The sequence below is a fragment of the Myodes glareolus genome, chromosome 11 (assembly GCF_982192425.1).
Source record: "Myodes glareolus chromosome 11, mMyoGla1.1, whole genome shotgun sequence".
Classification (NCBI taxonomy): Eukaryota; Metazoa; Chordata; class Mammalia; order Rodentia; family Cricetidae; genus Myodes; species Myodes glareolus.
This window is the reverse complement of record NC_142036.1, coordinates 28,360,481-28,385,030: the sequence shown is the minus strand read 5'-3', so window position 1 is coordinate 28,385,030 and position 24,550 is coordinate 28,360,481. Positions and strand designations below refer to the sequence as shown.

Here is a 24,550-nt window from a genome sequence, read left to right as displayed (position 1 = left end):
AAATGTTACTATGAAACTCAAGCCAATCCGCTTTCCATTCTGAGTCTCCCCACTGCCTGGCAAAGCAGGAAGAACTCATTCTCTGATCTCACCACCAGGGGGCAGCAGGGACAAGTCATTCTATAAATTTGCTGAGGCTACAAGGTGGTGATTTGGTTGTTACTTCCTACCTTTCACAATCCAGCCCCAACCAGGCCCTCGCCTTACCCCAGTCCACCCCTCCCCTTGGCTCTGGGGACAAACTAAAAGAATTAACACATCCACTTACTGCATCATTTGCAAAAGTAAATGTGACTACCTCATTCACATGCAATAAGCTTTTAGAATGTGTTTATTGAAGAGCAGACAAATACACAGATGATGGATGCCACTGATGCAACCAGAGAACCCTCAAATGTTCTCTGAAATCCGCTATCCAACCCAAACTTGCAGACTTTGGACTTTAGCCTCCTTTTTCTACACATAATTATAGGTAGTGGGACCAGAGCCCTTATCTGCAGGAATTTAAAAAGTTCCTTTAAGAGAGTTTCCTCAGCTGTCACTCAAAAAGGACCCATTTGAAGTTCAGAGATTTTTTTAAAAGTGAATTTCAAGTAAAAGATCATTTTAGTTTGTTTCATATGCTCTTTTCTTACTAAATTTATATCCAAGAGAATTTCCTGTAAAAGCCTGGCGCTAAAACGGCATGGTACTAAAAGCCTTAGTCCCAGCGCTCAGGTGGCAGAGCAAGCAGAGTAAGGAGTTTTCAAGACCAGCCTGGGTCACACTGTGAATTCCAGGCCATGACAGTAGTGTGTGTGTGTGTGTGTGTGTGATATACTAAAAACAATTTACTTCTATCTCTACACCGCAAAAAAAAAGAGAAAAGATTAAAATAGTAATGTGTTTCCCTGTCTGCATTTATTCACACAAATCTCCAGCACCACGCCTGTGCACTGCAGACCTCCAGCTTAAAATACATGGCTGTATTTTGTCCATTTTCTACAATATTAATTTATCTTCCTATCTGAAATGAATTTAGCCATGCCATGATATCATATAGTCCTATATCACGACCCTGTCCTCCTCAACTGTGTTCCTAGATAGACATTTCTCTTCCTGGAAGTTTCTTTTTTCTTAATGGTTTATTTTTATTTTCTGTGCATTGTATTTTGTATGTGTGTATGAGAGGGAGTCAGATCCCCTGAAACTGAAGTTATAGACAGTTTTGAGCTACCATGTTGGTGCTGGGATTGAACCCAGATCTTCTGGAAGAGCATCCAATGCTCTTAACTGCTGAGCTCTTTCTCCAGCTCTCTTTTCTGGAAGTTTCTAAGGAAGCACACCTGTTTAAAACATTAATTAAATTCTAGGGGTTTGTGGATGCTTCACAGTAGGAGTTCCTGAAGAAAGCAACTGGTCACAATTTAACACTTTAGTTTATACTCCTGGGTGCCTCCTAGGCTTAAAAACACAACTAGAAATTCCAACACAAGCCCCCAGGAATATCCAGAATTGTCCCCCCAAGAAAGCTGGTGCCAGAAATACCAAAGTTGCAAACATCGGTTTGCAGCCTGTTTTTGTGGAAATGTACATTTTGATATTTTTGATATGAAATCAATACCATCAAGGAACTAAAAAAGCCTCGGTGATACACACTGTATAAATCTGACAGACAGTAACATTCTCAACTCAGGTTCTTCAGTAAGCCTTTAAGCCTTAATATTTGAAATGGGCCTCAAAAATTACATTATTCCAAAATTCAATAATGTGGAGATTTTTACTCAGAAACTTTCTCATTTGCTAGCTGTAACTAAGTTTAAAATTAATGCTTCATAGAAGTGATGCCAAGCATACATTTGAAGAGTGCTAGGTTTACGCAGTGTAATTTTGCCCTGAAGGAATTATCAAGGTATTGCAACAGGAGCACAAACATGCCATATATTACTCTTTAATTAAAGTTTTGTTTTACAATATGTTCTTGTCGGTGGGATATTTCCAGATGTTTAAGTGTGATAGAAAAGCATCTTCAAACAATGTACCATTGGAAAAAAAAAGTTTCAGAAAATGTTCTGTCCTTCATATGGTATGAAATGGAACATATACCACCCAAACCTCCATTCCCGTCCTGGGGCGCGCCTTCCATGTGAGTTTACTGGTTTTAGCTGGGCTGACACATGTCTGTCATGGAGGGTGAGGCTCACCACAGAGTCAAATCAGAATGATGGCAGAACATCATTATTTGGGAGCTAAACCAACCTGACATTCTAGAAGGTCTACATAGTGAACCAAATTCGGCAGGGGGGTGGGAGGGGGACTCAGATAAAGGTGCCAGCTTGTTCTCCACTTCTCACAAAGCAAGCTTAGCCTGGGCCAAGGACAGCACTCTGCCCTTCGAATCTGACCTGGTTCTGACAGCAGGATGTGTCTAAAGAGGATGAAAGAGGAGAACCAAGTACTTAAAACTGATCCTGAGGTGAGGACAAGATTAAGGTGCTAAATTCAAGTACCCCTGACACCACAGCAATTTCTGGTGGCCCCATAAGTTTGGGCTGTGGTTTGGAGAAAGGAACCACTCACTAACTATTTCCTTCTTCCAACCAAAAGAAAATCAAGCCTCTTCAAGGCTTCTTTAATGATAGTATAAACCTGAACTTTTTGTAGGGGGAAAAATTACAAGTAACCCAAATAAAGTACATCACTGACAATGGCAGACCTTGACTTCCCTGTGCGTAGCCCTCTGGGGCTCACCTCCAGGTTCCCAATACCCCAGTCTCCACCCCAGCCTGACTAGAGATAATACTGCACTTCTGTACCGACCAAGCCGTCCTGCGTGGCCACCACAGGTACTTCCTCTCGCCCTGGTATCTTACATACTCATAGCCCTTCTCTTTGAAACAGTGTCCGCTGTTGCTTCAAACATAAAGCCACATATATTAAACTCATTTTTAACAAAAAAAAAAGTGCTTAAAAACATCCAATGCAATTTTTCTTCATTTTCAACCAAGAAAATCAAACTCATTTATGCTTATTAATAATACTGAAAAAATAGTGAATCTGATTCTTTGATTTTAAATAATGTGCCTTTATCCCCAACTTCACATTAACTGACTCAGTATTATAACAACGTGAGCTCTTATTTGGAAAATATAGAAGGTACAAATATATAGAACTTCTAGGATAAAAAACATTCTGAATATAAAACTGCTTTATATGTTTCAAAATAATACTTTTAGATTCTCTTTAGTTTTGGATTTGGTGAATAAACCACTTAGTTCCCTGTGGTTTTTGTTCTTAAACAACAGCTAATAATGGTTTTAAATACAGTTACTCAAGATCCACTCAGTTTGTGGACTGCCCCACAGAAAAGTTCAGTTTCTAGCTAAAAAACAAAACTATTTAGTCATAAAATTACATTATCAAAAACTAGCTTAAGATAGAAATCTGTGTGCCTTAATGATTGCCAGGACTGCCCAGCGCAGCTTCAGTAAGACAGAGAACCGTCTAGAAAATACAGTCTCCAGAATGTGTGCAAGCACTGCAAACTGGGCAGGCGGCCAGGGCACCACGCCTGTCCCGAGTCCCACGCTCCGCCTCAGCCTGTGCTAAGGATGCTTCTTCAGCTCTTCGTGCCACGCCTCCTGTCAGGAGCGCCACATGGGACTCCTGGGGACACGAGCTGCACAGCGCTTCTCTCCTCTCTTCTCTCTCTCTTCTCTTCCCTTCTTTCTCTTTTTAAGCTGTAAACACTTCACATGATTGGGTCCCCATATAAACATGTGGGAGCTTAAATGAGCCTGGAGCTTTTGAGGAACTGCATGAGAACTCTGTACACAAACGTGTACTGGCCGAGCGTCTGCACCAGCATCATTCTCTGCTGTCTCAGCATGTCCAGCACTCTGGGGATGTCCAGCACCTAGTGGAGAGAAACCGTGATGAAGAGAACATTCTGAGGGGCAACAATACTGCCAGGCAAGCAGTCCCTGTCTACCAGAGCGCCTCCTGTGATACCCTAAGATCGGATCTGGTTTAGCTACAAACAAAATGTCCATGTGGATTATTTCTTCAACAGTCCCTGGCTGCAGCATCCTGACTTATGAATCAATTACAAGTCAATCACCTCACCAGATTCTCAGATTCAAAAAAAAAACACAGTATGCTAGGCACTTCCAGGACCCGATTCAATGTTTCCCACACAGGCCACTGGCCAGCACTAATTGCTAGCTGTGTTGTGTTAATGGTGTCATAGGAAACCCTAGAGAAGAGAATTAAACAGCTCTCTGTATTCTATAACATCTGGATCTTTACTCTGACAGTCAGAGCTGAGAACCTCGAAGCCGGGGCCTTTTATAAACAACACTGAACATCTATCTTGTGGTCACCGTGTCCTAGGAAATGTGCTCAGAAAGATACTGGGCCTCTATGCCCCTCTCCTTCCCAGCCACCAACTCTCGCCACCAAGAACGTAGAACTCAGCATAAGTCATCACCTCGTTGTGCTCCAGACAGGCAATCATGATCTCTGACAAAATGACGACCCCAGTTCTTCCTACGCCAGCACTGCAGTGCACCAGCAGTGGAGGGTTGGGGCTCTTGGGTTCACCTGTACTGTTTGTATGACGTCGAACAGACTGGATCTCTTCAAGGTATGCTATGAAAAAAATCAGTGAAATACAAAAGTACTCAGAGACAATGGCATATATACAAAGCCAACAACCATCTCTTTATTCTTCCCACTGAGAAGATTGCAGATAAGGCGCACTGGGCACCAAGGGACCAGAGCCAACTATGGTGACTGCAGGCAAATCAGTGCCCCAGTCCAAACGAGATGGAGAAGGTATGAGTTAGCTGCGCATTCTACTTATGGCAAGCCATCTCTTAAGAATGCCTTCTTGGGCTGGCAAAATGGCAGGGTGGGTAAGGGCACTCACCGAGACTGATAACCTGAGTTCAATCCCCAAGAACAACATGGTGGAAAGAGAGAACAAACTCTGACCTCCACACATGCAGTGTGGCACACACACACACACACACACACACAAACCCATCTTCTGTTAAAACAAGTGCAAGGCTTCTATGAAACAACAGAGAGGGACTGTTGTAGAAACCTGAGACAAACCTGAGCTGCCCATAAACAAAGACACTTACATAGAAATCCTTTGAGGTCTTCGGGACAGCCATGCTCAGGCCAGTCTGTGTACTGGAGATGCCAAACTGTCCTCTCCTGGCCTGTGAGGAGGTGCTTCATCTTCAGACCTGTGGTAGCATAGCAGCCCGAGTCCGTGCGGAAGCGAGTGGTGATTTTAAACCTTCCATAGGTGACAGTGTTGTGCCTTGAGCCAAGTCTTGGCCAATACCTAAAGCTCTTCTCCCTGCCGCCCTCCTGTGAAAGACAGGTGTACTTAAGCAGCGGCACGGGAGCCAGCCTGGAGAACAGCCTCACCCTGCTTTTCTCACGTCAGCACTCTGGGTGGTTGACATTAATGGTTCTTTGGAGATGCAGAAAAAAACCCACCGTGAGGAATGCGCACTTACCTCCTCCGCTGTCACCATTGCTATAATTGTGATCCCCTGTTCCCACACCATCTGCCAAAAGTCCTGGCAGGTATTCTGTAACGGTCCCTGTGTGGCGATATAATCCCACTCAATTCCACTGACAGAGACCTAAAATCAGACAAGGTTAAAAGCTTAGTGTGTGCAAGGAATATATATATATATAATATATTTAAGGTGAGAATATATAAGGTGCAAGGAATATATATATATATATATATTTATATATATATATATATATAATATATATATATATATATAAATGCATAGCTGTTGGTGTGTTCGTGGTAACACTAAAAACTGACTGGGCTATTCGGCAGAGCAAGGATACCTCTGACATCTTTATAAACATATATACCATGAGTTCATATGATATTCACGTGACTTGGAGCAATCTGCTCACCTCTCAATTTCAGTTTTTATCTACAAAACGAAATAACTGCCCAGTCCATAGGGTTGAGAGGACAGAGCGGATGGATGTATACGATGTCCGGCTTGTTTGTAACAAGTACTAAGTAAACAGCTGTTCGCGCTGTGATGCAAACAAAACATCACGGTGTCCCAAATCACAAACAATTTGTCACGATGAAATATTAAATATTCTCGAATGGAAAAGTATTAGCAAGTAAATCAAAATCTAAGCTAATGCCAGCTATTTAGAGTGTTCTCCATCCTGAACTGAGTCAGATCACCCTCCACAAGGTCAAGTTTTCACTTAGGACTCAATGCTCTCCACCAAGGCTTTACAGCCCAGAAACCTGGGCTCACCTATGTTCTACCGGTAACTGCCGACAACCATTTCTTTCTGAGTGCCCATTAAATGTTAAAGCCTGTGCCAAGCCCTGTTCCACACATCCTCCCTCTAAGGCTGCCAGGCCTCAGCACCAACTCTGGGCCCTCTCACTGGGCTCCCTTTCAGCAGTAGCCTGTGGGTGGGCACAGGTTATCATAGCAGTTGGTTAAATAATGGAGGTCTCACAATTGGTGAGAGATCTAGGAGCTGACTCAATCTGCCCAATTCTGAAGTTTGTATTCTTTCCATGACTTCTCAATTTGAGGCTGAAGATTTTGAAACACGACTACAAAAAAAAATCACACTATTATTCCATTTTTACCCATCCAGTCATAAGAGATGGGATGAGTTATTCCAAAGGTATGTTTGGTTTCTAAATACACAATACCCATACAAAAAGCAAGGCAGTACATTGATCCCTCAAAAACCATTAAGCATGCCTTTAATCCCAGCACCTGGGAGGCAGAGGCTGCTCTGTGACTTTGAGGCCACCCTTATCTGTATAAACAGGCCAGTCAAGAGGACATAGCAAGACCCTGTGTTAAAAGCCAAAACCAAATATAAATAAATAAAAGCCATTAAGCAGCAGACACAGTTGCCAAGACTTAATAAATCTGCCTTAATATTTATCCATGGAGGTCAGATTGCTATCAAATATGACAAGGAAGCTGAAGAAAAACCAGGCACAACGCAACCTCTGGAAGGGGCGTTCTCCTTTCTGCAACAGAGAATCCAGATAGTTGGCATGATCTGAGTCTCTGCCACCGCCTCCTGCTGTAGCAAGTGAAACACCACCCAGATCCCCAGGTGACAACACCAGACTGTTCTGGGGAGTGCTTCTCTAGAGATCACAAGGGAGACAGGACAGATGGCATGCTCCTAAGCAAAAGCTTGTGTGAAGGTCCTCCAAAGTCCCAGACACAGGGCTGGGACGCAGCGCATAGAGCCAGTGTCTGTTCCGCACAAAGACCTGGGCTTGCCATGGCTGGGGAAAGGTAGGACCAGAAAAGCAAACTAGGCACATACGTCACATACAATGCACACAGTTCTGTGATGGGGTAAAACTAGTGATTCCGATTCAGCAGCTCCTGTGAGAACTGACAAGCCCCAAAAGAGTCTTCAGATTTAGGACAACGTTCTACTGGCAGACAATGAAATGCCCCAAGTCCTGGCAACAATATGGATGCAGACTGGCTACTACATGGAGAGTGGATGTGATCTTGGATGTGTCTGGATTCTCTAGCTTATAACATAATTGTCACAATGACTCCAAATGGGATGTTTTCACAATACAGAGCCTGGACTACAGGGCTGGTGTCTGCCCGGATGCTCTTCTCACCTTAATATGGGACGCGTTGATGTAGCCAGTGTTGTTCTCCTTGGTTGGTACCAGCTCTACTCTGGCATCATCATAGGGAAGCACATCTTGGAATCGATTTCTTTCTGCATTTTCAGGCAGCCGAGCTGTTGAGCACTCCCCATCGACCAGCCGCTTTTTAAGAATCCTTTCATATTCGGTGAAGACCATTCCTTGCTCCAGGCGCTGCTCCAGAATCTTGCACTAGAAGACAGGACACGTGTGATGAGTGACAGCCACATGTCACAGCTGAGTGGACTTTTGAGATCTTCTTTGCTGCCTCAAGGTCTAGCATTTTCAATGTGAAAGATTCTACATGAAACCAAACCAAAATTTTACAAGTCACAAAAATTAGAAAAGACATATGTTGTTGGCAAGATGTAGAATGCAAAATTCAGTTGAAAGTGAAAGCTAGCTTAAGGCGGTTTGTTAAGCGTGAGGTCTAAACCTATGGTCAGCTCTGTAATCGCTAAGAAACAGAACTCTAGAATAACCCAGATTTTGTAGCAAATGTTCTGAATTATAACAGATGTGTATAAGACGCGGAGAGAAGCGGTGGGTCCGGAGAGCCACCTGCAGATGCAGCTAATAAGGAAATAAACACCTGTCTTATTTTAAAATAATAAGATCTCAATTCAGTATCTAATTTTGGTTTAAAAACAAGATGATTTCCAATATAATGAAATGTCTGCTTTCCCTTCTACTTATCCGTTTACACATGTTCTTACTGTGAAGAACTAAAGCAATTAAGAACCTTTAGAAACAAAAAACTTGATCAGCATTGAAGCCTGAAATTACTTAAGACATTAAAGCCACACATTCACTCCAGCTGTGACCCAGATAGCAAGAATCCCTAACATCAATTTATGACTATTAATTAGGCCAGAAAATTCACCAAAGTTTCATGAGGGCACTTTGGAGTTGCCTTCACGATCGCTCCGTGGAAGCAGAGCGCCCGGCACCCTGCAGCACTCACCCGTTCGTCATTCGTGGCTCTGGTGGACACTTCCTTCCCTTCATCAGGCAGAGGCAATCGGGACAGGGAGAGTCCATTGAGGGCAGCCAGCTTAAGGGGACCAATTTTTTTGGCATCTGCTCGAGTCTTTTTCATTCCCTGTAAGAAAATATTTACACACATATAGAGAATGTACCCAGACGCAACCCTTTCAAAATTGAGCTAAAGAGGAAACAAGGCAGAGCTCTCCCTGCTAACACCCAAAGCGATCCCTTCCCACACAACCTCCCAGCAAGCTTTAGGAGGAAGACGTTCCTTTCAAGGCCAGAGCTCTGATAAGGCCTCCAGATAGAAGGCTTTGGCTCCAATTGGTTACAAGACTCTGTTGCAATGAAAGGTGAGGCTGTGGACAGACAACATTCTTACAGAACTACCCAACTTTAAAATGTGACAGCACACGGAACAGAGAAACAAGGTATCAGTGAGCTGTAATAACCTTTTTCTTTTCTTATTTTAAGACAGGGTCTCACAATGTAGCCTTGGCTGACCAGGAACTCTCTATATATACCAGGCTAGTCTCAAACTCACAGATATTCATCCACTGGTCTCTGCCTCCTGAGTGCTCAGATAAAATGCATGCACCACCATGCCTGGCAGCCTTTACTATTTTTAAAACAAACAAACAAAAATTTAAATCATTCTGAAAAAGAAAAGAAAAGGAAAGGAAAGGAAAGGAAGGAAGAAAGGAAGGAAGAAAAAAAGACTGCTTTCACATATTCCACTCTATAGTCTTGAAGAGCAATGTGACCTGGGCTGTCCCCAAAACGGTCACATTTCTAAGTCAAAAAATAAACCCAGCTGCAGTCTCTATCAGCAATCCAGAGCGGAAGGGAAGCGTCAGTGGAACACTGTCCTAGCAAAACGGGTGCTTCCCAAAGTTCTCACGCCTGGTCACTTTCTTCTCTGCGGCAGATAAACCTGAGAAGAAGTCTACTCGAACATTCTGTAGAGTTAGTTACAAGTCCCAGTATTCAAAGAAATGGTTTCCTCGCTAAGAAGAAGGAAACCAGCTTACTCCAGCTCATTAAGCCTAAAAATGCCATGACACCAGGTCTGGAAGTACAGAGCAGAAACTAAGAGAAAAGCCATTTCGGTGGGGAAGGAAATGCTATACTGTAACTGGAGAGTATGTGTGGCCCTGGGCATAATGCAGAGGTAGCTAGAACATGGCACCGGGTATCTCCTCTACCGGTCTATCCCTTCTCACTGAAGGCAATCTGACTGCCCAGAAATCTGCTGGGGTCTACCGACCTCCACCACACAGTGCTATGTCTTATAGGCCCCCAGCAGTCTTGACTAGTTTTCACATGGGGCTGGGAATTTGAACTCTGGTCCTCTTCACTAGACAACAAGCATCTTACCTAGTGAGCCATCTCTTCAGCCTATAGAATATTTTTTAACTTCATAGTTCATATTGCTTATGAGCTTCCCACATAATGCAATTCAGACTTAGAATGGGCAGAATCCTGGGTGTAATTAACTAACATCCTTCAGGTAAGTCACCTTTGCCCTAAAGCCTTACCTAAACAGAAATCTAGAAAGGGAGAGTGCAGGCTGGGGGGAGGGGGGAGGCACAACACAGACTGACACCCAGGCTAAAATGTCCTGACTAAAGTCTGTACAGAACACAGCTGTGTGCGGCAGAGTTTAACAACCAGCTCCCAAAGGGAAAGGTTCTTCCTTCCCTGGTCATTTCCACAGTGCAGACACTGCCACCGCCACGCCCCAACTGCCTAAAGCTGTCATCTGGCTCACAAGATTCCTAAAGCCATATGGTATTGGCTGACTCAATGCACTCTGCCTGAAATCCAGACGGCCCACACTGCCGAGCCAGATGACGGTGGTTCAGCACCAGCTGCCATTATCCCTTACCAGCCCATGGTTTTCAATGCCAAATCTGCAGGGCTTCTTAGGTGAGAACCACACTGCCCAGGCCTAAAGGATGCAGATGGCTGAGCACCCAAACCAGTCTGCCTTAGCGATAACAATCTAGTCCCTGGAGGTGGAAGCCGTGGGTGGGGAACTCTGTAGTGTCCCTTCTTGTCTGCTACTTTGCTACTTACTCACTGGTCTTCTGTTTTGTTTTTTTTTTTTCTCTTTTCACTTTAGCTCGCTTTAGTGCTGTCTGTTGACAGTGACAGGACCATGTGATGTCACCATGAAGGGGTCAGAGGCTTTAGCAGAGGGTGAGCCTTCTCAACTCACGGGAACCTGAACTCGTGATGCAACATCACAAACACAAGCTAATATTGACAAAACACTTGTGATGTTTAAAGGTTTATTTTAGTCTCCCAGAAACACTGAGGTCATCTCATTCACAAATGAGAAAACTGGGTCATGGAGAGACTAGATAGTTTGTTCAGGGTCACTAGCTGCCACTTTTTTTATAAAAGAATAAGTGCAAAACAATAAAAAAAAGAACAAGTCTTTCCTTAAAATCAGGTACATGGAAGCATTTGCTTCAGCAGGTAGACTTTCACGTCTAACTGCAATGAGATTTAATGCTGACAAATGCACAGAAGAGAGAAGATGATCCCAGGTCGATAAGATGGAAGCTGAGGTACAGTGGGTGCATGAAAAGTCATGCTCACTGATGAACTACAATACCCAGCAGGGCCAATACTCAGACCCAGGCCGTCCACTGCTAGGGCCTATATACAGGCCATATATATATATATATATATATATATATATATATATATATGTGTGTGTGTGTGTGTGTGTGTGTGTGTGTATGTATGTATGTATATATGTATATATATATATATATTTATAGAGAGAGAGCGAATATATATATATGTATATATATATATACACATACACATGCCTCCGCCTATCCTTGGGTAGGTAAAATCCCTGTGCAAAAAAAGAAGAGGCCAAAAGATGGTTCGACTATACAACTTCACTAAAAAGTCTTAAAATATAATGTGAAAAGAAAATTTGTATTTTAAGAAAAGCAACTAGATCAAAGCCCTCATTGTAAGCTGAACCTGCCAGACCCCATCAAAATATACTAAACTTCTCCCTCTTTGATTTATTAGCACATTTGTTGGACAATTACAGAAGATAATGGCAAGTTGTGTTACCTCGAAGAGGTCGGGGGGCTGGAGGGGTCTGGTCCCCTCAACTCTTGGGTAGTTAGAGAATTAAAGGGGACTGTTCTCAATACAAGTATCATTTGGAGTACTTGTGCCCACATAAACAGTGGGCAGTTCTTACTGCACTGTCATGGAAGGCCCTATCCTGCCTGCTGGCTTGGGGACTCAAGCAGTGACTACAGAAATCCCCACACTGTCCCTTCCCTAACGCTGCTCAGCCTGTTCCCTATACCACGGTCCGCTTCAGCACTGGCCTTTGTGTACTCAGGAGTAAATAAAGCTGAACTTACAATTCCATCCTTTAGCTGAGTAAAAGACTTTAAATCTGAGCCCTTTCTTAGGGTGTTTTCTTGCATGTACTGATCTGTCATAAGCATTGTGATCCTCTGAGCTTCCCAGCCTGCCTGGAGGCCAGCGTCACTTCGAGGCCATCACACACTAGGCCGGAAGTACACTTGCAGAAGCTCCTCAGTCTTTGGGTCACCCTAACAGAGATGAGTCAAATGGATGCACTCTTCCCTTCGACTCGGTTCCAGTGCAGGTCACGGGTCAAGGAGTGAGGGCCATACAAGCTGCACCCCGAGCAATGCAACATGGTGATGAGTGGACGCACCGCCAAACAGGACCATAAAGGCTTAGTCAGAGGACGAGAAGTCAAAACTGACTCAGTGCAGAGTAGCCAGGCTTTCCAGGAGTTTCTACTCAGTAAAGTACTACATAGAGTGGGCCTGGACCCAGAACACAGTGGAGGAAACCGGCAGGTAGAGAGAAAAGTAAGCTGAAAGTTCCAGTCGGTAATTCACTAGTTGTATGACCTTGGAAAAGCTACTTAGTATTTCTGAGTCAGCGTCTCCATTTGTGAAAGACTACCAACAATGGCTCATTAGAAACTGGGCACAGCAGAGATGAAATCTCCACACGTGGTAAACGTTCTGAAAACACAGCTACAGAAAACAGCTCTGGCTCCTACATTTTGTTTTAAATGCGTAGGAAGCTCTTCCCTTTGCTTATCAGACGGAGTAGCAAATAGCCAGCGTGTCTACAAGGGCCTTCTGTTGAATGCCCAGTTCGCTCTTTCATACTCGTAAAGAGACCGACTTTCCTGAGTCCGGAGTCACTCTCCAGCCCACAGAGGCCATGGCCAAGACAGGCACACTGGATCCAGTCTTGAACCTTGACAACTACATAAAGACTTAGGGACACAGCCTGGGATGCCTCTCCCAAGACGTCACTTGGACAAAAAGAACAAACGCTGTTCTGGGATTCCTTGTCACCCCACAGTATTTCAAGGGGGTGGGGGGAGGTGGTTAGCAAAGCAATCTTGGCTAGAGTAATGAACTGTCTTATTAAGACAGTTCAGGGACTCTTCCCACCCTCTCCCATAGACCTCTTCTCGGCACCCAACTTCCCTCTAGCCAAGCCCACTACCACCCTCACCAGCCCACAGCCTTTCCACGTGAACTCGCACGTGCCCCAAATAAGGCAAAAATCAGGGCTGACAGTTACGAGAAAAAGTAAATCACTGAGAACCCTTGGGACTGAGGGAGGAGGAGACAGAGTAATTACGGGGCCTCTTGTCCACACCTGAGGCACCTCTGCTCCTGGGCCAGCTTACCCCAAGCGGCGGAAGTCCTTCCACAATGTTCTTCTTCCCAGAGAGGAGATCTGACACTGGCCTTTTCTTGAGAGAGTCCCTCCTAACTCGGTACCTCCCCGAAGTCGTGAGGTCAGATTCAGACATGGAAGGGGTTAACAGCCCATCTCTTCGGGGCCGATGGGTCTCCACAACCAGGGGGACGGTGCTAATGGCCTTCACCCTCTTCTCAGGCTCCATAAAATGGGATTTGGGCTCAAGAATATGCAGAGGGCCGGCGACTGGAGTCACCGAAGCACAGGGGTAGTTTAGCTGCTGCTCCTGGGAGTAAGCACCAGTCAGGCGGGGCTCAGACAAGGCCGAGACGGCCTGTGCTCTCCTGCCATCCTCCTCCAGGTCCTCCTCCTCCTCGCTGCTGTGTATCAGCATGGTGGCATCAGAAAGGGACTTCTTGTGGCTGTATCTGCCACTTTCCTGCTCTTCGCTCTCCTCCTGCTTTGTTCTGTCAGAGAACACACTGGACTGGGAGCCTGCTGAGAAAGTCCGTGGAGCCACGTCTGCGGCTGAGGCTGACATGGTCCTCTCCTTGAGCCTCAGGCCTTCAAAGCCATGTGTGAGTCCCGCAATTTCAATACTGTTCCTCTTCTGTAGGTGGGCATGCCGGGCTGCTGTGAGGGGCTCGCTGACCTCCTGCAGGGAATGGGCCACGGGCAAGCTGTCCTCCTGGAAGGTCTGCACTGAGTGGTGGACACGCCTGGTGATGAGATCCGGATTGCTGCTGCTGATGTAGAGGTGCCGGGACAGGTCTGGGGTGCTGTTGGCGGGCCTCGGGTACGGGTACGGTGGGGGTGGCCGGTACACCTGGGTTCTCATAATGTTTGGAGCTGGATAGTCCTGGGCCTGGAGCTGCACGTTTGTCAGCTCCGGCACACTGACAGCACCCACCACAGGCCGCCTCTCAGCAGGGTAGGGATACGGAGACTGACTGTGGAAACTGTAGTTCAGATTAAATGGGTAGTGGGCCGACTGGGGAGAGGTAAGGTGTGCGTGCTCCCGGATCTCAGGCTGGCTGTAGACCAGGGCGTCAGGCCTGCTGTATGCGTAGGAACTGCCAATGTTGAGGTTCCGCAGCGAATGGCTGTGCCTGTCTGCATGCACCAGGCCTCTGTTGAGCTGCTTCATCACAGTCTCGTAGTCGGGGGTTGGACGGTAAGAAGGGGGGATCAGAGCACTGTGCCGATGGGATGGGATGTAGTCGGGCCTCATGACGTCACTACCAGTAATACTTGGGTTGGAGGACATAGGGGAGGGCTGCAAGTAGGGCTGAGGGGTATTTAAGGAGTTCGTACTGTGTGCACTGTAGACGCTGCCGTTGCGGATGCGACCGCTGAGGTCAATCTGGGTTCTGTCCAAACTTGTCTGGGAGTGACAATAGAATCCATTCTTGTTGGGCACAAAGATGTTATCTGAGGAAGGAAAAGGTTTGAAAAGATCTTTAAAATGTCTTAAATTGGACTCATTACTCCAGCCAAATACTGAGATAGCCCTGGAAGAGCTTATAACTTCTCTTGCTAAATGGACACAGCTTCAACACACTAAGTGACCCTGGGAGCTTCAGCATCCTCGCCTATAGGATGGGGTAAGTCTGCCTGCTTAGATCTCACCTTGGGACTAGGAGGTCTGCCACTGAAAGTGAGGTGCTTAGGATCTGGCCAAGTCTAAGTCCAATATTGAAAATATAAATTGTATCGCAAAATAATCTTTCTTCTGAAAGTTAAAAAGACACATTCCACTACAGACAAGAAGCAGACGTTGTGCGGCGCTGTGAAACTCAAAGAAGAGACACTGTTGAAGCACCGAGCCCTGGTGGGTAGGGATACAACCCTGAGGCGCGGAGCTAGGGCAGGAACCAACAATCTGTGAACATTTCCTTAAGTAGAATTTTAGTTTGTTTGCATAGATTCTTCTTTAATGAAAAATAAAAAACCCACTATCAAAGGGCACCAGTACAGCAGGTACAGAGCTTTCACGTAAAACAGGGAGGGCCACTGGTCGTTGGAACTCCACCAAAGGCCCAGAAGCCAAGAAGAACCAGGCTAAGGGAGCTGGAGTTGCTTCACCCAGCCACCAGTCAAGCAAGATGTGGATCCAGAGCTGCAGGCTCAGGCTACCAATCCTATAGCGCTGGTGTGCTAAAAGAGGCCATCTTTCCTCCACCTCATCTGCAACCTGCCTGAATCCCCAAGGCTTAAAAATCACCTCAGCAGTCAGGGCCTGCAGAAAGCATTGTCTGGGTAATTCAGCAGCACCATGGGGGTGCAATGTCTGATAACTGCTGGGCACATTGTATTGGGCATGCAAGCAGCTCTGAGATGGCCATTCGCATGCCTCTCTCCTGCTGCACTCGACTGCCTCATCCCAGGCTTCCCTATCTGCAGAAGACTTGGCCATTGCCAAATCTCTAGATTCTTCTTTTGGTTACAGATTCCTCACCTGGGTTGTTTAGACCAGTGTGACACCTACCGACCTAGTGTCCCTGCCTCCAGGCTCTCTAAGGGCACACAGGACTATACCTCTTCATCCCTTGGTGCCAAACACATGCATGTGGCTAGGAACAGTAAGGAGAAAGTGAGCAGAAAGTTGAGAGCCAGTTTCTGAGGACCCCCCTCCCACTTCCCCGGCGCCTTGACCTACAACATTACAGACAGAAAAAGCTCCTCCAGTCTGAGGCCCCATACAGGCTGACGTGGAGCAGAGCCCACCTGCCATGACACAACAGACAAGGATTCTGATCAAGAAGTAAAGCCACTGAGGGTTTCAAATGTCGTTAGCACAGCAGAATCAGACCATCCTGGCTGAACAGGAGCGTGTGGGCTGGAAGGTGGTTGGGATAAGGGTGTGTGGGTGACGGAGCAGAGGGGCAAAGTCAGGGTCCCCCAAATAGAACAAGCTAGAGAGGAGCGAACTACCCACGGGAGCTGGATGAGAAGAACGGTAAGGGAAGGTTGAGGAACACGGGCATCGGCAAGGGATGACCATGTATATAGGGAGGTTAGCTGGAAGCTTTCTTCAAGTGAGGTGGGGATGCAGTTGTTAGTGAAAGAAACAAAAGGATAAGGACCTTTGTGGAGCAGGGGTATGGAAGGTAGTGTGTGATGCTACAGGTTATGGGTATTTAGCTGAGTGGGTAAAATTACGTGCATCTCAGAATCCACAGAACCAGAAGAGTGACTTCATCATAATAAAGAACCATAAAAACAGACAGACTTACAGGGTAAAGCAATGAGCTCCAATTTAATATTCAGTTTGCAGCAAGCCCTGCTAGTTGACACCAGTTCCTGAGAGACAATTATTGACTAGGGAGCCTCCATGCAGGGTGCCCACCTGTCTGACTGCAGGAAACAAGGCATGGGTGGAACATGGGAATGATGTCAGGGTGGGAAACGAGCATCTGAGTCACCCTCAGAGAAACTCTATGAGAAGGAGCTGCTGTAGAAGCCACCTCAGGAAAGAAAGACATCAGACAGGTCTTTATGACATCACCTAATATTAACAGGAAGACGACCTATGGGTGTAGAAACCCCGGAGAGGGAGTAGGGGGAGCCAATGGGCTGGAGCATGGAGACATCACTCTCAGACCGAGTGTAGTAAGAAAGGGAAGATAAAATAACCCAAACCATCGTTTGAAGAAGAGAGGAGAAGAAAGAGAGGCTGGGTCATCATAGCCTGAGTAGGAGAATGAGCAGCACAGAGACAGAAGGCAGAAGCCTTGTCCCCATGGTCGGAGAGGCTAGGGTACAAGTACAGACAGGTATGTGCAAAGAAGAGAGGACAGGAATAGGACAGGCCCAGAGAACAGTGAGCTCGTCACCACTGTTCTGCTCCACGATTGCCTTCCTCACTGTGGGGACGTCTCAACACTGCATAGAAGATCCGGTTGTCTTTCTGTTCTCTCCTACAGAACAGTAAACGGACCCCACTTCCCAGCAGCCCCTTCTCCTGTGCCACAGCACTCGGCAGCCGGAGCAGCAGACCCAGGCATAGCTGGAATTGATGATAGCCAGCCATCCTGCTAGACCTGGGGTGCTCTGTTCAGTGCCCCCAGCATGATGGAGAAAATGGTAATACATGTTCTCTTAGCAAAATAATTGTGATCAAATTAAGAGCAAAGGCCTTATCTCCACTATTATATTCTAAACCTCTGTATACAGAACGGCTCATCTGCACTCCCTTTCTGGCCTTCAGGAGTGAGAGGTTACAGACAAATATCACACAGACGGCTGAGATTTAGCATGGAGGCGCTGCTGTACACACACAGCTGAAGTACCAGTGAGATGTGTCAGGCAGCGATAAAACAAAACATATCAAGGTATCTTTTATGACAAACAAACAAAAACAGCATTGTTGGTTGCTCGATACGGTGGCACACGCCTGTAAACCATCCCTTGGGAGACAAGGGCTGGAAAATCACAAACTTAAAGGAAGCCTGGCCTAAAAGAGACTACCAGGGGAGGGTTCCAGGACAGGAGGCAGCTTAGGGAGTTGTCAGTTGAGCCACACACATTTCAGGAAGAACGTGAATGCAATGGCTTCTTCTGGGATCCCAGGATGGCTATAATCAGGACAGTTTGGGGCACAACTGCAATAAGAAACCATCCAGACCTCAAGATCTCTAGGTCTTCACAGAGTTATTCACAGATACAGCTGTGCGTGGCTTTGCAGACTCAGTGTACTTTACCTTGGGAAGAAGCAAATGGTTCTGTATAATGTCCATTATAATGCAGCTGGGGTGGGGGAGGCATCGCATAGGGCTGGGGTTTAGGCTAAGAAATGGAAAGTTGGACATAGAGTTAAAACACATCGCCCATGTCAAAAAGGTAAAGTCATTCTTTGCTGGACTCTTTCTCCTCACTAAAAAGACCTTCTGCAGGAGTTAAATGTATTATAAATGGAAAATAACCACAAAAATGGAGGAAGTCTTAACATATCTGTCAGTTCCAACATCGACCACGTGGCAAAGTCAAGTCTGAGGCACTGACAACAGTGATACCAGACAGCACAAGTCTGCATCCAAAACGTTATAAACAAGAAGGAATGGATACAAGCCTCCTTGTCTAAACTCATGAATAGAAAAAGCTTTTATGTACTACAAGCCCTACAAGACAAAGTCATCAAGTAAATTAAATGCCTACTTAGGATTTAACTGGCTAACCAGTTAAAATTCATAATATTTGGACATATCTAATATCTGAACAAATATAATAATATTAAGGTGAACTTATGGAAGTTATCATATCATTGGATAAAAATGAAATGATCAAACATCAACACACACTGTGGTTCAAACCCCACATACTGCCCAAAGCATACTTTAATTAAAGAGAGTGGCATCGCTAAGAGAGAAGAGGTGATCATGTTCCTTCTCTTACCAGAGACATCCTGGAAGATGAGCCCCTCCTGACTGAGTTCAACGTGGCAGCCTGAGTTTGCCTGCGGGAAAAGACAACTGTGAGCCCGGTACACACTTCCTACTCTACGACAACAAACCAGAACTAGGAAGGAAGCCGGTGTGGGGGCGCCCACCTGCAGCTCCAGCATGCAGGGGGCTAAGGTGTGCTGAGGTTTGAGCTGTGAGTGAGGTCGGTCTGGTGGTGTCTGAATTACAGGCTGTTAGGACACAGACAGAGGAAGACACTGCCACAAAACAGCAATAGCCAAGAGATACAGACAAATAAAAAGAGAAGGTTTCTAAGGCAAATGACAAAAGGTCAAATGTGCTGTAAATTACAGAAGAGAGTTGTCACTTCCTAATGTAGGACTTCACAGCTTCCCTAGAACAAAAGAAGCACACACTTCTCTCTCTCTCTCTCTCTCTCTCTCTCTCTCACACACACACACACACACACACACACACACACACACACACCTCTTTCTTTGCCTTTGTTTTACTGAAGTGTGAGTGGGTATGGCATGAACACATGCATTAGATTCTTGCTAATGTTGGTAATGCCCATAATTTTTTCGAGGACTTTTAGTTTACCAAGAGCGTGTGTAAAGCACAAGTGATTGACACATCCCGTGACAGTGGCTAGTGCTCTAAGGACCATTACTAAAGCTCTGTCATCACAAAGTAAACAAATAAATGTACTGACTCAGTGAATGTGCATAAAGAAGCCTCTTTTCTTCTAAACTAGCATTATTCTTAGCACTCTGATAACGACATCTGTATTACAATCAGAATATTCGCTTATTTTTACAGGAACTTTAAAATAAAGAAAACTATTTATTGGACATTAAGATTTCTCACTAAACAGTAATGCAATAATCAGGCGATGGCTATGCACTTATGAGGGGATTTCTTTCAACTCTCTTTCCTATGTCTGAGAAGTATTCAGGGTGCTGGAGAATAATGCACGTCTCCTTTCTTTCCCTTTCCTTTCTTGCCAGTGAACTTTAGGGCTTTATTGTGCAGCTGTATCTACTTCCTAATAGACATGTCTATCTTTCCAATATCATGTCAAGTATTCAAGCCTGCAAGGTGCTTGTGGGTTTTACTAGAGTGCCCCTTAATATACATAAGGCACTGATTTTTGATACTTTGAAACTTACTTTGCCTCTGGGTACCCACCATGGTTCAGCCTAGGTTTAAAGAACTGTGTTCAGTCTGTATCAATGGTTCAGCATCTAGATGAACTGAGCTTTTAAGATTATTAAAGCTGGGTATGGTGGTGCATGCCTTTACTCCCAGCACTTGGGAGGAAGAGGCAGGTGGATTTTTGAATTGGAGGCCAGCCTGATCTACAGAGCTATTTCCAGGACAGCCAGAGCTACAGAAAAACCCTGTCTCAAAATAGTCCTTCCCCTGAAAGAAAAGCATCATAAACTCCACAATGAGGAAAAGGAGCTGCTGATAGGACACACTTATCAACAAACACCTAACCACATCTCCACAGCTGGTCAGCCTGGACAAGATTCCATCTTCAACATGCGAAGTACAGAATCCAAGGATGCAGGGCTTAGAAGCAGAAGAGGCCATTCTTACTCACTGGCATCTTGCTGGCAGCATCCAGTGGGAGGGCAAAAGCAGAAGCCACTTCTGCTGAAAACAAAGCAAAGGAGCACCACATCCACCTGCACAACGGTCTGACCTAGGCAACCCTGCTGCTCGCTCGCTCGCTCTAACCGTCTGCCTGCTCCCCAGTCGCTAGGGACGCTTTCTGTGCTGGCTAGCAATTCCGAGCACGGTGGCAGCTAAGGCTCCTAGGTCAAGAGCTAGAACGTGTGCACTGGAGAAGATAACGAAAAGGCTGTCAGCCCGAGTGAAATACATGATCTTGCTTGGCGAAACTGTGCAGCCTGCATCCGTTATCTCATGGAATCTGAACGACACCACCAGGGAAGTCCCATCATCAGTTTTACAAATGAGGAAAGTGATACTCAGATTAAGTAGATCACTCCTGGTCACATGGCAAACAAGTGACAGAACCAGCATTTGAACAGGCAGGACTGCTGGATGCCTGAGTGGAGCTTCTGACAATCATCTTCCTGACTATGTCCTTAGTCCCAACTAACTCATCAGCTCCATGGAGGAAACGGACAAATCATGGCACAAGCAGCCCTTGACTGTGTTGAACACAGGAAAGGCACAGTGAGTGGGGACAGAAGTCTGTGTTCACTGAACATTTCTCAGGTAATATGTCTCAGTGGGTAAAAGCACATGCATGTAAACCTAGCAACCCGAGTTCAAGTCCTGGATCCTACAAGGTGTCAGAGAGAACCAGCTTCCAAATGCACTCTCACACACACTAAATTAACCAACTAATTTAAGACTGTTAGCATTGTCCCACTTGCTCTGTGAGCTTCTTTTCAGCTGGCCATTTGGTTATTTGATGCTAGCAGAGGGCAAGCTTTGATCACGTGTTAGATGGTGGAAATACCTCAGGATGTTTGTCTCAATGCCTTTCCTCCTGGGCTTTCCTTAATAAGACGGTGAAAAACAAAACCTCCCCGTTTTAGGGTAGGCCAGAGGTCACATCCAGGCCACCATAACGTCACTGACCTGGCTCTGGATCCATACCCCAACTTGCCACTGTGGGCAAGCAGAGCTAATCCCCGGCAACAGGCAGTATTGACGGTCACAGTGATCATCTACCCAAGCACCTGCACAGAAAAAAGCTGCCTCACTCCAACTCCAGAAGAGCTCCCTGTCCCAAGCCTTATTAGGGAAAGCAGGAGAGCCATCCCACTGTGGGAGCCTGTGACAGCCCTTCTGTCTCCCAGAGCTTCTTTCCACCCTCCTTCTTCCAGGGTCTGATGGACCCCAGTGTGTCCTCCTCAGCCTTCTGCAGGCCCAGGAAGCCAGAAGCAAAGGAGGGCCCTGCATCTTCTTCCGGACCCTTGAGCTAATAGTCAGACTTCTGACCACCAACTGGCTGCTATGTTTACCCACAGCCGTGAGCTACAGGGCTAGCTCATCTCCCTGCACTAGCCACCAGCACGCTGCTGATTCAAAGAGAGGCTCTTGGACCTGTCTCTCACTTGACTTTGCAGCCTGGAGGGTACAACTCACACACTTTTTTTTAGGGAGAAGTTTCGTGCCACCCTGCACATTTTTTCCTCATAGAACCGAGAAAGGTTGATTACTGCCAGCCCAACTCTGGGGCTTGAGCTATGAGAAGAAGCCTTTTGATCTGACTGACATTATTATCTCATTTAGTTCCTAATTTAGTCCTGAAGGAGAGTCAAGAGAAGGTCTCATTATTAGTGTTTACATATATAAACCAATAGGAGACTGTAAGCTACACTAAAAGATGACCCTGTTACCTCCGGTGCCTTGTCTGGGTGGGAAGAGAACTTCTGGATCCTGTCACTGTAAATATCACCTGGGCCAAGGTTAGATGAATCGCAGCCACCCCACACCACTGTACTACAGAAAAAGGCATAAGGGAGGGATCTGTAGGCTAATCTCCATTCCTCTCACTGGTTAATAAAGATGCTGATTGGTCTATAGTAAGGCAGGATAAAGTTAGGAGGGATAGATCAAACTGAGGATACTGGGATGAAGAAGGGCAGAGTTGTTGGCAGACGCAGAGAGAGCAAGATGGCACGTCATACTGAGAAAAGATACGAAGCCACGAGGCAAAGCACAGATAAGAAATATGGGTTAATTTAAGTGTAGCAGTTAGCTAGTAACAAGCCTGAGCTATCAGCCGAGCGTTTACAATTAATATAAGCCTCTGTGTTAGTTAATCTGGGACTGGCAACCGGGATTGGGAAAGAAACGTCCGCCAGCAGAGGGATGTGGATACTGTAGGAAAATGTGAAAACAGGCTCCATCTCCAAACCAAGGGCCAGCTCGGACACACAACTCCAGTTTTGTTAACTACCCATCACCCCTCACTTACCCAGCTGGACCATGAGAACAAGGCCTACCAACACCTCAGAGTCATTGTAATATTAGATGCCACTAGAATTGTGTTGACACTCGTCAAGAAATAGTTACAAAGATGGAAATTCTTTTCAGCTTTCTTCCCCATGGAAACATGAAATGTTAATAGTATAAAGCTCCATTTGCTGACCCAGGAAACAAACATGCACAGTATAATATATCTGTTTTTCACAGAATGACTATATATAATTATACGAATAGTTCCTGGATAGGCAGAAATTAAAAACAAAATTTGGAAATTAGTCCTTCACACACAGAAGTTCTAAAGAGAATCAAATGTTCTTTACAGAAGAATCACGCATGCAGTTAATATGATCTCTGTTACTTTTCCCAAAAATTAGATTTCTAAGACCTCAACAATCCCCACACAGATTGCCATTTCTCTCTGAATCTTAAAATTATTAAATGGTGAGCTGACAAAATATGCTTTTGAAAGGCATTAGCCACAACCCAGCGCAGGTTTACCAGAGGGTACTGCATTTAATGGTTGATTAGTATGACTGCAGCTACTCTGTTCAAGAGAAGAAATGAATTGAGGTGATGATGGCTTATTACAAATGGTCTTAAATTTATGAAAAGTTTCAAAATGAAAATATTATGTTCTAATAGATTTTGTTTATTATTCGGATATAATTATTATATGCAGAAATAATGTCACAACGCTCATCTCCAGGGAGCCAGACCAGCCAACGGTGTTTCCGGATCCAGGACTCCCGGATCCCCTGACTCTAACACTCTCATACACAATTTCCAGAGTGAGCAGACAGCAGAATTGACTGTTTCCGTGATAACAGAAATGGACACACGAAGGCAAGCATCATGTGCTCTCTCTTAGTAAGATTCCCTGCAGGGTGGGTGGGGGCGGGTGAGAAAGTAAGAGGAGAAGCTGCCTGTGGGGATGCAGGACAATAATTCCAGCACTTGGGAGGCTGAAGCAGGAAGAAGCTACAAGTCTGAGCCCACATGGGCTACATAGTGAGTTCTGAGGCAGCAAGAACCACAGGGATGTAGCCTGGGAAAGAAGCGTGGAGCTGGGCTGAGAGCATGCTAGAGTGACCAGCAGCAGGAGTCCTTATATGCATGTGTGAACATGTCAGAAAGAACTGGCTTTGTACAGTTCACATATATTAAAAGAAAAACCTTTTTTCAAAAGCTGACCTGGACATTGATTAAAAACTATAAAGTATACAACTCCCAAGCCAGACATGGTAGCTTTTTATCCCAGCACTCAGCAGGCAGAGACTAACAGATGGATCTTGGTGAGTTTGAGGCCAGCCTGATCTACATAGCAAGTTCCAGGCCCACCAAGCCTCTACAGTGAGATCCCATCACAACAAAACAACAATAAAAAGAACCCTATTCTCAGACTGGGAATTATAGCTCAGTGGTACAGTGCTCACCTAGCATGGAGTAGACCTTGGGTTCAATTCCCAATGCCCCAAAGCAAAGGAGAGAAAAGGAAGAAAAAAATTCCTTTCTTTTTAACTTTAAGGGTTATAATGGTTCTAATATTATGGAAACTGGGCACAGTGGATCATTCTCATAATCCAGGAGACTAAGGCAGGAAACTCCGAGTTCAAATCCAGCCTGGGTTACATAGCAAAACCCTGCCAAAAAAGAAAATAACTAGTTGAGAAAAACCTTAGAGGCATTTTATAGCTATAAGAAGATGTCCCAATGCCAAAATGGAATGTAATTTCATAAAAGCAAAAGG

At 45.4% G+C, this 24,550-nt stretch overlaps 1 protein-coding gene across 2 annotated transcripts in view; it reads right to left on the bottom strand.

Moving 5' to 3' along the window:
- Positions 1-313: 313 nt before the first annotated feature.
- The window catches only part of Ptpn21 (protein tyrosine phosphatase non-receptor type 21), a 61,898-nt gene continuing 37,661 nt past the window's right edge, over positions 314-24,550 (bottom strand). For both annotated transcript variants that reach the window (XM_087911583.1, XM_087911584.1), the window contains exons 11-19: positions 18,818-18,878; positions 18,127-18,211; positions 13,410-14,854; positions 8,658-8,795; positions 7,664-7,885; positions 5,514-5,642; positions 5,127-5,361; positions 4,469-4,629; positions 314-3,895 (exon numbers count right to left, since the gene is read on the bottom strand). In XM_087911583.1, the coding sequence (XP_087767709.1) occupies positions 3,767-3,895; positions 4,469-4,629; positions 5,127-5,361; positions 5,514-5,642; positions 7,664-7,885; positions 8,658-8,795; positions 13,410-14,854; positions 18,127-18,211; positions 18,818-18,878 (2,605 nt within the window). In that variant the 3' untranslated portion in view covers positions 314-3,766. The remainder of the gene's footprint in view (positions 3,896-4,468; positions 4,630-5,126; positions 5,362-5,513; positions 5,643-7,663; positions 7,886-8,657; positions 8,796-13,409; positions 14,855-18,126; positions 18,212-18,817; positions 18,879-24,550) is intronic.